Here is a 12,701-nt window from a genome sequence, read left to right on the forward strand (position 1 = left end):
AGCATCTGCTTGGATGCAGAAGGTCCTAGGTTTAATCTGGTAGGACTCAGAAAGACCCCTGCTTGAAACTTTGGAGAGCTGCTGCCAGACAGTGTCAGAGGCGTAACGGGGGGAAACGGCGCCCAGCGCAAGCTCTGCCCCTGAAATTGCGCCCGCCCCCCACATACCTGCACCCCCCTGGGCTGGCCGGAGTGAGCGCGGCGGTGGAGGGTGGCGGCAGATCGCGCATTGGTGGCGGGTAGCGGCGGGAGTGAGCGCAGCGGCGGCGTGCGGCGGCGTGAGTGAGCGCGGCGGTGGCGGGCGGCGGCGGATCACCAAGTGCGGCGGTGGTGGGCGGCGGCGGATCGCTGAGTGCAGCAGAGCGACGCCGAGGCCTGCCATCTGGCCCAGCGCTTGTGCAGTTGGGAAGCGACGCTGGGCCAGATGGCAGGCCTTGGCGTCGCTCCGCTGCACTCGGCGATCTGCCGCCGCCCACCACTGCCGCACTCAGCGATCCGCCGCCGCCCGCCACCACCGCACTCACTCCCGCCGCCCCCCGACACCGACGTGCAATCCAGGGGGGTCGGGGGGCATTCCACTTCTTGGCACCCCCCCGTGACCCACCAGGGTGGCGCCCAGAGCACGTGCCCTGCCTGCCCCCCCTATCGTTACGCCCCTGGACAGTGTAGACCAGGGATTCTCAGCGTTGGTTCCCCAGATGTTATTGGACTTCAGCTCCCATAATCCCCAACCAAAGGCCACTGGGGCTGGGGATAATGAGAGTTGAAGTCCAATAACATCTGGGGACCCAACGATGAGAATCCCTGGTGTAGACAATACTGAGCGATACGGAAGTCTCTCCTAGACCTATCTGGAGATGCCATGGAGGGAACCTGGAACCTTCCACATGCAAGCATTGAGGTGCTCTTCCAACCAGGGTGGACCCTGCTTAGCAAAGGGGACAATTCAAGCTTGCTAGCACAAGGCCAGCTCTCCTCCTGTGGGTAGAGCTGCTGGGTAAGAGGGAGCACTTCTACTCAACTATGGCTTGAGTAGAAGGGCAATTGAGTAGAAGGGCAATTGCTGCCAGCGCCTCCGAACTTGTTTTTTACTCACACACAACAGAAAACGGGACTGTGCACAGCTCCCAAACTAGGGTAGAATGCTCTTCCTACCCTTTTTATCATTAGGTGACCCAGCCTGGTGAGTTGGAGAGGGGTCTATCTCTTTGGAAAGAGAACCAGGGTGGGATTGGGGTTTTTTAGGACCTGCTTGGAGCTTGGGCCATGAAGACTTGGCACCAGCCTACCTGAATGGGAAAGTGTGTGCTCTTTATGACGCAACTTCAGCTTTAGTATCGCAATACAGTTTGCATACCCAGACCATCAAATTAATTACGGCGACTGTTAGCTTTGCAATAAGGCTAACAAACTTCCTTCCTTCCTGACAGGCAGCCTTTCACTCTTCTGCCAATTCCAGCTTCAGGCTGAAGAGCAATAGCTATAGCGAGGGCTGTGAGAGCCAGCTCGGTTCAAGCCGGGCTCAACATCGAACTGGCTCAACTCGACAGGTTCAGGGTCGAACTAGATCAGGTCCGGTTCAAACTGAGCTGGTTCGGAGCTCTACTGATAAAGGGGGAAACCATTAAAGGGGCAGAGAAGCTTCCCTGAGGGGAGTCATTTAGTACTTACAAGCCATGTTAGAGGTTGTTGATTTTTACCCACAATAGGTAAATCAGCAGAGCACTAAGGAATGAGCACACACTCCAGTTACAGAGTAGGTAGCAGAGGATGGTTTGGATATTGCAGCTATTTAGAGAAAACACACGGAGATCCTTGTGTGACTAAACACTAAACATTTATTGGTTAAATACACTTAGACAGGAAAGACCTATCTCTATTCTAAAGGACTACATAGTGGATAGGTAAGGAGAGAGAGAGAGATGTTTCCATCTGCTCTCTAGGAGGAAAGGAAGGATTGTGACTCAGCACAGGAAGTGCTGCAGAGTCAGTTCAGGGGTTATAGAGTAGGGACAGATAGGGAGACCCTGACTCACTGTCTCTACTCCCAATGCCCCTTGTGGTCATTAGGACCGTTGGTGCAAAAGGTCGATGCACTGGAAGTTCATTTCCAACACGGAGCTCTACTGATAAAGGGGGAAACCATTAAAGGGGCAGAGAAGCTTCCCTGAGGGGAGTCATTTAGTACTTACAAGCCCCCACTCAGCCCCATCAGCCTCCCCAAAAGTAACCAGGGCTGGCGGTGGTCCCGTTCAAGCCTCTGTGCACACATGGAGGCCTTTTTATTGAAGTCCGTGCATGCACAGAGGCCCAAATTGGGCCGCCACTAGCCCAGACTACTCTGGGGGATGCCAGCGGGGGTGGAGGGAGCCGCCTCCCCCCCACCAATGAGACTTGTAAGTACTAAATGACTCTCCTCCCACCCACTCTACCCTTAGAGAAGCCCCCCCCATCCCACCCCTTTACTGGTAAAGGGGAATCCTCACTGGATTCCCCTTTACCAGTAGAGCTCCAAACTAGTTCAAACCGGTTTGGCGGTCGAACCAGACCAGGTCTGATTTGATTGGAACCAAAACCAAGCCAGGCAAAGTCAGTTCTGTACACATCCCTAGTTACAGTCCACGACACTGACTGAACTACCAGCATCCTTTGCTTCTCATCCGCATACTTGCTGCACTTTTTCTTTTCCATGATTGCATCCTTGTCTTTCCAGTTGGCCTCGAGGTATGGAGACATCTACACCCTCTGGCTGGGACATACCCCTATTGTTGTGCTGAACAACTTCGAAGCTGTGAAGGAGGCCCTGATCACCCATTCTGAGGATTTTGCAGAGAGACCTCGCAACCCTTGCTTCGAGAATCTAGTGGGCAGCGCATGCGGTATTTGTCAATGAATGCTGTTCAGATTGGAATTTGTGGACTGTTTGGATTCTACCCCATGGATTTGCAGGAAGAATTTGTGTGCAAGCTACCACGGATATGCTGAATATTGATGTACCGCTTTTCAACAAAAGTTCCCAAAGCGGTTTACGTAGATATAAATAAATATATCTTTAAAATGAAAACCAGAATTCCAGTGGGGTCTGGTTGGTCCAGTAGGTTCATCCCTTTCTGGGCTTGCAATGACTAAACATCACTGAACACCCTACATGGCATTATGGATTTATTCCATCCCTAGACTATTCCAGCCAGGGGTGACCCAAGGCATTGTGGCACCTAAGGCAAGGTGCCAAGGGCTGTCTTGCCACCAGGGGCAGGGGGAGGCCAGCAGTGGCCTGGGTTTAGCCATGGTGGCAGTCCTACGAGCTCCTCCCTATGTGTCTGATGACAGACTCAGGGAGCATTTAGCCACGCCCCCGTATCTGATGTCAGATTTAGCTCCCAAACAGGGCTGCACAGCCCCATTGGAGAGTAAGAGTGGCTCGGGCCAGAACGACTCTCCCTGCCTTTTAAAGGTAGGGAGAGCCGCTCCGGCCGCACTGCCAATGCAGCACGGCCCAGTCTAACTCCCAAAATGGGCTGTGAGGCCCTGTTTGGGAGTGAAATCCGTCCACGTTTCATTGGCAGCGGGGCCAGGAGTAGCGAAATTTGGAGCGAAATCACACGCCTCCACTGATGTCAGACGCGGGGGCGTGTCTGGGGCCACAAGGCATGGCCCCTGAGGGGCGGGGGCTTGGGTTCTTTGAACCTGTTCACCTAATGGTGGCTCTGCCTCTGCTTGCCACACCTTCATGATGGAGGGTCAGCTCCCTTTGCAAGTTTTGAAAGTGGCATGGAAGGTGTGGAGGAGGGAAGGTGGCCAGCAACCTCTTCTACTCTCCTTGTGCTTCTGCACCTTTTGCAAGGTGCACAGGGAGAGGTGCTCCTTGCAAAGCTTGCAAGGGTCAGATTGACCCCCAAAAGCTGCTCCAGTGGCAGCTGTGGGGGGCAGCTTGCCATCCTGTTGGTGCCCCAGTAATCCGCCACCGAAGGCAACTGCCTCGCCTCGCCTCGCCTCATGAAAGGGCTGCCCCTGATTCCAGCATCCAGAGGCTATTCTACAGGCTGAGCCTCTCTGTACCACCCTTCCCAGAAGACAATCCCTCAGATGAAGGGCTTTACCTGGCACCAATGCCAGCACTAAGCTGTGGCATGGTCATTGCAACTCCCATTTAGAAAACTGAAGCCACATAAAGCTCTGTGAGAATGAGCCATTATAGAAAAGAACGATTCATGACAGGCTAACTGAAATGAAAACTGCAGCCAAGAAATCAGAAGATAGTTCTGCACAATGAAATGCAAAACACTGTCTTACCTGATTGTGTGAATAACTCTTAAAGAGCGGCGTATGAAACATGATTCCACTCGCTTAATGTCCCCATAACACCAGGAATCATTTTTTCCAATGGCCACGCATGGAAGCAGCAGAGGCGGTTCAGCCTGATGACGCTGCGGAACCTGGGGCTGGGGAAGAGGAGTCTGGAGGGCTGCGTTCAGCATCAAGCCACTTGCCTGGTCCAAGCCCTTGCACAAGAGAAAGGTAAAAGCCCTTTGTGTCATTCCAGAGTCTAGTTTCCAATAGGAGCCGGTCAGATGCCTCTGCCCACTCACAAGCAGAGCATAAAATGGATGGCGTTCTTCTATTTTACCCTACACCAGGTATTATGAGATCATGAGGCTATTCCCAAGACCAGGAGAAACCGGGCTAAGGGAGCCTAGCCCGGTTTTTCTGGGTCGTGTGCTGCAACGGCAGACACGTGGCTCCCGCCAGCAAACCACCCTAAGTGGTTTGTTCGTCTATTAGATGAAATAATATAGTAACACAGAGAATAAACTTTATAATGCATATGTTTACATAAACACACACACACATATAAGCACCACACACACACTGACATGCACACATATGAAGGCGTATAATATATTTATTTCCAAAAGAATGGAAATATTATGATCATTATGGATACACATCTGGAGGACCTGCAGGTGAGGTGTCGGCAGACTCGGGCTAACCCACAGGTACGTTTGTTTCACACACAAAAACTTACAGGGGCAAACCGCTGCAAACTGCCCCAGTGAAACTCAGTGGAGTGGAATGTTCACAGACTCAGAGGGCACTTAACAGACAACCAAGAAGGTGGAGCTAATGGAACACAGTGGTGAGGAGGGGTGGAAGGAGGGTTTGAACAAAAACAGTGGGAAATTTCTCAGCTTGAAGAGTTCTCCGTCAAGACAGTCATAACCACTTCTGCTTCTGAAAGGGAAAGATGCCTAGAACTTTCACAATACTTAGACACAGGCTCAGGTAACAGGTACGTTCCAGGGATATACTGCAACGTTTTATTGCAGTTCCATACCTGTACTGTCTATTTAATTTTATCTTAAAGCATTCCTAACAAAACAAATGGCTGTGCATTGTTGTTAGAGTAAATTGATTAAGAGGCACCAAATATGAGTATGTTTATTTCCCGGTTGCATTCCTTCCCTTAAATTTTTCTAGCTCTTCAGTTGCAGGGACTGATCTCAAGAATTTCTGCATGCAAAGTATGCGCTCTCTAATTCTCATAATAGTGTGTCATCCCCCCCTTTGCTTCACAGGAAGACCTATGGACCCCTACAGCTCCATCCTTTCTTCTGTTGGCAATTTGATTGGAAATGTGCTTTTTGGACATTGGTTTTCCACAGCAGATGACCGCTTCCACTGTCTGGTCAAAGGCTCAAAGGCAATGGAAGAATTCAGCAGTACCTTATGTTCACAAGTAAGTATTCCTGATATTGCAATTTCTTTATTTATTTGCATCATTGCTGCCCCAGCCCTAGATCTGGTCTTGTGGTAGCAAGCATGGCTTGTCCCCTTAGCTAAGCAAGGTCTGCCCTAGTTGCATATGAAAGGGAGACTAGAAGTGTGAGCACACTGTAAGATATTCCCCTTAGGGGATGGTGCCACTCTGTGAAGAGCATCTAGGTTCCACGTTCCCTCCCTGGCAGCATCTCCAAGATAGGGCTGAAAGAGATTCCTGCCTGCAATCTTGGAGAAGCCGCTGCCAGTCTGTGTAGACAATACTGAGCTAGATGGACCAATGGTCTGACTCAGTATATGGCAGCTTCCTATGTTCCTAAGTCCCTATCCTTGTCGTGTCTGGCATTTGTAAATCACCTAATTAAAACAGTGGGTCCTGTTTGAAATGGTTTGTGTCTAAGAATAACCTAATTCTAGGATTATGTTATTATGAATAACTTAATTCTAGGAGCAAACCTTGGGTGTGAGAGTAGGGGTGTGCACGAACCATCCAATACTGAACTGGTTTGCCTCAAACTGGGCCGATTTGGCGACTCAACCACAAACCAAACTGGGGGCAGTTTGGTCCATGATCAAACTGAATGAAACCCAGTTTGGGTGAACTGGTTTGGCATCAAATGGGCAGCTGTTGGCAGGGGGCGCAGCAAGAGAGGTAGTTAAAGGACCTTCCCCGCAGCCCTGCCCCCGCCCCCGGCACACCCCAGGCTCGTGCAATGCCTCTTTTAACGAGCTGCCTTCACGACGGTGGCACAGTTCTGACCTGCATGTGTGGATACATGGAGGCCATTCGCATGGCATACGTGCATGTGCAGATGTCGTGTAAATGGCCTCCACGCATCCACGGAGGCCAGAACCTCACCTCCGCCATGCAGGCGGCTTGCTAAAAGAAGCCTTGTGAGTGCTTGGGCTATGGGCTGCAGCGGGTTAGGAGAAGCAGCACTGGCAGCCACACTGGGTAGATATGATCCTTCACAAGTAAGTCGTTAATCTCTCTTGCCACCACCCCGGCCAACATCCCTTTACTTGTAAACGGGAGTCCTCACTGGATTACACTTCATAAGTATAACCACTTGAACTGTCGAACCAGCTCAGCCAAATGGATTGGTCCGTTCAGCAACATGTGGTTCAGTTCGAATTCAATCCGAATTCGAACTGAACCACAATTTTTAGTTTGTGCACAGGAACTAAACCTTCACTTGCGCCATGCAAGCAGTATTTCTGCAATCCAGTTGATGGATGTTTCCAGCGCACTGCCTTGTCACACTTTAATGAGATTTTAATTTAGTGTAGCAATTACTAACCAGTTGCAAAGATGCACTTCATCTTGTGTTTTGTGCACATCCAAGGCAGTGGAGAGACGGCACTTCAAAGGGAGGGAGGCAGGTCTTGCCTGCCCCTCCATGACACCTTTGCTGTCTCCTACTGCCCCAGTGGGGCACTGTTTTAGCAGCCAGGCTCTCTCCCAGAAGGTTCCTGAGTGCACTCTATCCATAGAGGGCTCAGAGAGGCAGAGATAAGCAGGAAAGAGAAGGATACCCTAACTGAAGATCTCTTCTCCCAATGGCCCTAGTGGCCATTAGGGTTATTGGTGCAAAAGGTTGATGCCATCTGGAGCTGGATTTAGTTTTCACAATGGAGGAAAGTAAGAAGTGGGGTCCCCCAGGGATCTGTACTGAGACCGGTGCTTTCAAATTTATTCATAAATGATCTAGAAGCAGGGGTAAGCAGCGAGGTGGCCAAATCTGCAGATGATACCAAACTCTTTTGGGTAGTGAAATCCAAAACGGATTGTGAGGAGCTCCAAAAGAATCTTTCCAAACTGGGTGAGTGGGCAGCAAAATGGCAAATGCAGTTCAGTGTTGGCAAGTGTAAAGTGCAAGCACATTGGGACGAAAAACCCCAACTTCAAGTATACGTTGATGGGATCTGAGCTGTCAGAGACTGACCAGGAGAGGGATCTTGGGGTCGTGTTGGACAGCTCATTGAAAGTGTTGACTCAATGTGCGGCAGCTGTGAAAAAGGCCAATTCTGTGCTAGGGTATCATTAGGAAGGGGACTGAAAATAAAACTGCTAGAATGCCCTTATACAAAACTATGATGTGGCCACACCTGGACTGCTCTGTACAATTCTGGTCACCACATCTAAAAAAGGACATGGTAGAACTGGAAAAGGTGCAGAAGAGGGCAACCATGATGATCAGGGGGATAGAGCACCTTTCTTATGAGGCAATGCTACAACACCTGGGGCTGTTTAGTTTAGAAAAAAGACGACTGCAGGGAGACATGATAGACGTCTATGAAATCATGCATGGTGTGGAGAAAGTGGATAGAGAGAAACTTTTCTCCCTCGCACATAACACTAGAAGCAGCAGTCATCCCATGAAATTGATTGCCAGGAAATTATTATTTATTTACACAGACAGGTGTTATTGACTGGTTTGTTTTATCCAGACATCGAGTCCTTCCCAAGGACCTGGGATGCCAGAATTTTATTGTCAATGTTGTTGCTGTTGTTATAGATATCGCCGCAGAATATAGGCTGTTCCCAGTAAAGTTGCTTTTTGTTATTGGCTGATGGTGATTGCTGTGGCCCCTATGGTGTTGAGGTGCTCTTCAAGGTCTTTTGGAACTGCACCCAGGGCACCAATGACCACTGGGATTATGTTGGTCTTTTTCTGCCACAGCCTTTCAATTTCAATTTGTAGATCTTTGTATTTTGTGATTTTTTTTCTATTTCTTTTCCTTCTATTCTGCTATCCCCTGGTATTGCTATGTCGATTATTTTCACTTGTTTTTCTTTCTTCTCAACTACAGTTATATCTGGTGTATTGTGTGGCAGATGTTTGTCGGTTTGTAGTCGGAAGTCCCATAATATTTTTACATCTTCATTTTCTTCAACTTTTTCAATTTTATGGTCCCACCAATTTTTGGCTACAGGTAGCTTGTATTTTTTGCAGATGTTCCAGTGTATCATCCCTGCTACCTTGTCATGCCTTTGTTTGTAGTCAGTCTGTGCAATCTTTTTACAACAGCTGATTAGGTGGTGCACTGTTTCATCTGCTTCTTTATTAAGGCGGCACTTGCTGTTTGTGGTTGATTTTTCTACTTTTGCTCTTATTGCATTTGTTCTTAGTGCCTGTTCTTGTGCAGCCAGTATTAAACCCTCTGTTTCTTTCTTCAAGTTGCCATTCTTAAGCCATTGCCAGGTCTTGGTGATGTCTGATTTTCCACTTATATTGTGCAAATATGGACCATGCAGTAGCTTATTTTTCCATTTTTCTGCCTGAGTCTGGACTTGTTCTTTCTTGTAGGCCTGCTTTGTTTCATTGGTGTTGAATAGTTTCTCATTATTGACCATTTGAAGTGCATCTTCTTCACTGTCCTTGATATATTCTTCAAGGCCTCTTTTCTCCTCCTCTACTGTTTGATGGACTTGCAGTATTCCTCTTCCACCTGAGCTGTGAGGGAGATATAGCCTATCTACATCACTGCGGGGGTGCAGAGCATGATTGATGGTCATTATTTTCCTGGTCTTACGATCTAGCGTCTCTAGCTCTGCCTGGGTCCAGTCTATTATTCCTGCAGTGTATCTGATAACAGGTATAGCCCAGGTGTTTATGGCTTGTATGGTGTTCCCGCTATTGAGTTTGGACTTGAGGATTTTTCTAACTCTCCTAATGTATTCAGTTCCAATTTTTCTTTTAACTTCAGTGTGTGTGATGTTATCAGCCTGGAGAATGCCCAAGTATTTGTAATGTTCTTTCTCTTCCAGGTTCTTGATGTTGCTTCCACTGGGCAGTTCTGTTGCCAGGATATTTATTTATTTATTTATTTATTTATTAATTATTATTATTATTATTATTATTATTATTATTATTTCTTGTTTACACAGTCAGACAGGTGTTATTGACTGGTTTGTTTTATCCAGACATCGAGTCCTTCCCAAGGACCTGGGATGGCTGAATTTTATTGTCAGTTGTTATAGATATCGTCGCAGAATATAGGCTGTTCCCAGTAAAGCTGCTTTTTGTAATTGGCTGATGGTGATTTCTGTGGCCCCTATGGTGTTGAGGTGCTCTTCGAGGTCTTTTGGAACTGCACCCAGGACGCCAATTACCACTGGGATTATTTGGGTCTTTTTCTGCCACATTATTATTATTATTATTATTACATTTATATCCCGCTCTTCCTCCAAGGAGCCCAGAGTGGTGTACTACATCCTCAGGTTTCTCCTCACAACAGCTTTGTGAAGTAGGTTAGGCTGAGAGAGAAGTGACTGGCCCAGAGTCACCCAGCAAGTCTCATGGCTGAATGGAGATTTGAACTCGGGTCTCCCCGGTCCTAGTCCAGCACTCTAACCACTACACCATGCTGGCTCGCAAATAAATAAATAAATTTATTATTAATTTATTATTAATTTATTATTATTAATTTATTTATTTATTCAATTTATATACCGCCATTCCAAAATGGCTCAGGGCAGTATAAGACAAGGTAAAAAACCAATTAAAACAAGTTAACAGTTAAAATCAAACTATAAAAACAGAATAAAGCCAATTAAACAATTCAAACAACTAAAAAACCTTGGAGAACTAGGGCAACAATTTAAAACAATTTAAAACAGTTTTTCAGTCATTTAAAAACCTTGGTAGGCCAGGCCAAACAAATAGGTTTTAAGGGCTCTCCTGAAGAACAGTAATGATCTCGAATTACAGATTTCTGTTGGGAGTGCAGAAATTTAGGACCAACAAACGGAAGTACTTTTTCACACAACACATAATCAACTTGTGGAATTCTCTGCCAGAAGATGTGGTGACAGCTAACAACCTGGATGGCTTTAAGAGGGGCTTGGATAACTTCATGGAGGAGAGGTCTATCAACGGTTACTAGTTGGAGGGCTATAAGCCACCTCCAACCTCAAAGGCAGGATGCCTCTGAGTCCCAGTTGCAGGGGAGTGACAGCAGGAGGGAGGGCATGCCCCTTTCAACTCCTGCCTGTGGCTTCCAGTGGCATCTGGTGGGCCACTGTGAGAAACAGGATGCTGGACTAGATGGGTGTTCTTGGGCCTGATCCACCAGGGCTCTTATGTTCTTATGGATCTCGAATAACACAAACTTTAGAATTGCATTCAAGAACCTGGGACACGGGTTTTGATAAGGCCACTTTATGCTTTGAAGCATACCAATAAAAACTTGGCTCAAAAAACATATATGCTTGATTAACCCTCCCTTCCTTGGCATTTTTTTGCTTCCATGCAGCTCTATAATGCCTTTCCTTCTGTGATGAAGCACCTACAACCAATCATAGTCAGTACTATGTCAGCACTGCGTCATTGGAAGAAACTAGAACTAATCATCAGGGAGGAGATCCAGAGTCATCAGAGGAGCTGGGTGCCTGAGGAGCCTCGGGACTTCATTGACTTATACCTTGCTCAGCTAGAGAAGGTAAGCACCTGTGCCATCTGCACCCTCAAAAGATGCTATGTTAGTAGGCTTTGCTCACTAACAAATAGATTAAAGGTAATTTGGACCCATAACGAATTGCCGGATATATAGAGCTATTCACACATTATGTTGCATGCATGTACGGTCTATGAATGACACCCTAAGCCTGTGACTGCACCGGAAAGAAGCATGTGGCCCACCAAGAAGAGCTTAGCTCCACAGTGCCTATCGTGCAAAGGAAGGCTATTTTTGCTGATGGAAGATTGGCAAAAATCCCCCCACTCAACATCAGTGTTTCTAAGATGGGGACACTATAACTGTAGTCAGATGCAGTATTAATCGGGATGTTGGTCTTTGTTTGAAAAGGGAACGTTTAACCAGTTTAGTGCTCCCTATTTATGGTAGGGGGACTGGTTTGCCATGAGCTGCAAGGGCATACCGTGTTTCCCCGAAAATAAGACAGTGTCTTATATTAATTTTAGCCCCAAAAAATGCACTAGGGCAATTAGTGGTACATCAGAAATTACTGCTAGGTCTTACTTTCGGGGTATGTCTTATTTTCGGGGAAACAGGGTAGTTGCCGTTGAGGCAGGGAGATAAATGTCCTTGGGCCCCTAAGGGAGGGGGTAGAGTTGCCATGCCCCCCGGAATTCCAGGATTCACCCGGATTTTAAGCATCTCACCCAGATTGCTTAGCCCACCCAGATTCGCCCAGATTTCAGCTTTCTTTTCTTTTTTTAAAGCTAAGCTCTAGCCCTTGTAGAAGCGGACTTATGGAGCAAAACGTACAGTCACTATTCAGCTCAAAAATTACTTCCAAGCCAATTTACATAATATGCAAATTGGGCACTCAGATTTGGAAAGCCAGAATATAACTACCCTTGGAGGAGGGGGCACCAGCTGGGTGGCAGGCAGCCCCCTCATTGCTTCCCCCCTTGTACCTCTCTGTGAAGAAGTAGGGCAATACAGAGCCTTGTCATGAAAGGTTTCTTTTAAGCCACATACCAGAATTTTCCTTTGTTCTGGACTTCCATGTTGAACTGGCCTGACTGCATGTTTCCTCTCTGTATATTCCTTGCCTCACATAGCAGCCTGCTGCCTGCCAGGTGACTTTGGTGTAATTTCCTGATTGTCAGAGGCCACCTGGGGTGCTAAATGAATGATCCATTCAAATGGATTTCCCTATTGTCTAGGCATTTGCTGCTAGCTGGAGGAGAGCTGGTCTTATGGTAGCAAGCATGAATTGTCATCTGCTAAGCAGGGTCTGCCATGGTTTGCATTTGAATGGGAGATTGCATGTGTGAGCACTGTGAGATATTCCCCCTAGAGGGTGGGGCTGCTCTGGGAAGAGCATGCTTGTTTGCAGAAAGTTCCAAGTTCCCTCTCTGGCATCTCCTGTTAGGACTGAGAGAGACTCTTGCCTGCAACCTTGGAGAAGCCAGTGCCTGTCTGGGTTAGAGATGTGCAAGTCTGCTCAAT

At 47.5% G+C, this 12,701-nt stretch overlaps 1 protein-coding gene across 3 annotated transcripts in view; it reads left to right on the forward strand.

Annotated features, from left to right (window-relative positions):
• The window catches only part of LOC128350341 (cytochrome P450 2J4-like), a 41,915-nt gene that overhangs the window by 16,361 nt on the left and 12,853 nt on the right, over window positions 1–12,701 (forward strand). For all 3 annotated transcript variants that reach the window (XM_053308515.1, XM_053308516.1, XM_053308517.1), the window contains exons 2-5: window positions 2,713–2,878; window positions 4,368–4,517; window positions 5,576–5,736; window positions 11,037–11,222. In XM_053308515.1, coding sequence (XP_053164490.1) covers window positions 2,713–2,878; window positions 4,368–4,517; window positions 5,576–5,736; window positions 11,037–11,222 — 663 coding nt within the window. The remainder of the gene's footprint in view (window positions 1–2,712; window positions 2,879–4,367; window positions 4,518–5,575; window positions 5,737–11,036; window positions 11,223–12,701) is intronic.

Source organism: Hemicordylus capensis, chromosome 3 (genome assembly GCF_027244095.1).
Source record: "Hemicordylus capensis ecotype Gifberg chromosome 3, rHemCap1.1.pri, whole genome shotgun sequence".
In the NCBI taxonomy this organism is placed as follows: Eukaryota; Metazoa; Chordata; class Lepidosauria; order Squamata; family Cordylidae; genus Hemicordylus; species Hemicordylus capensis.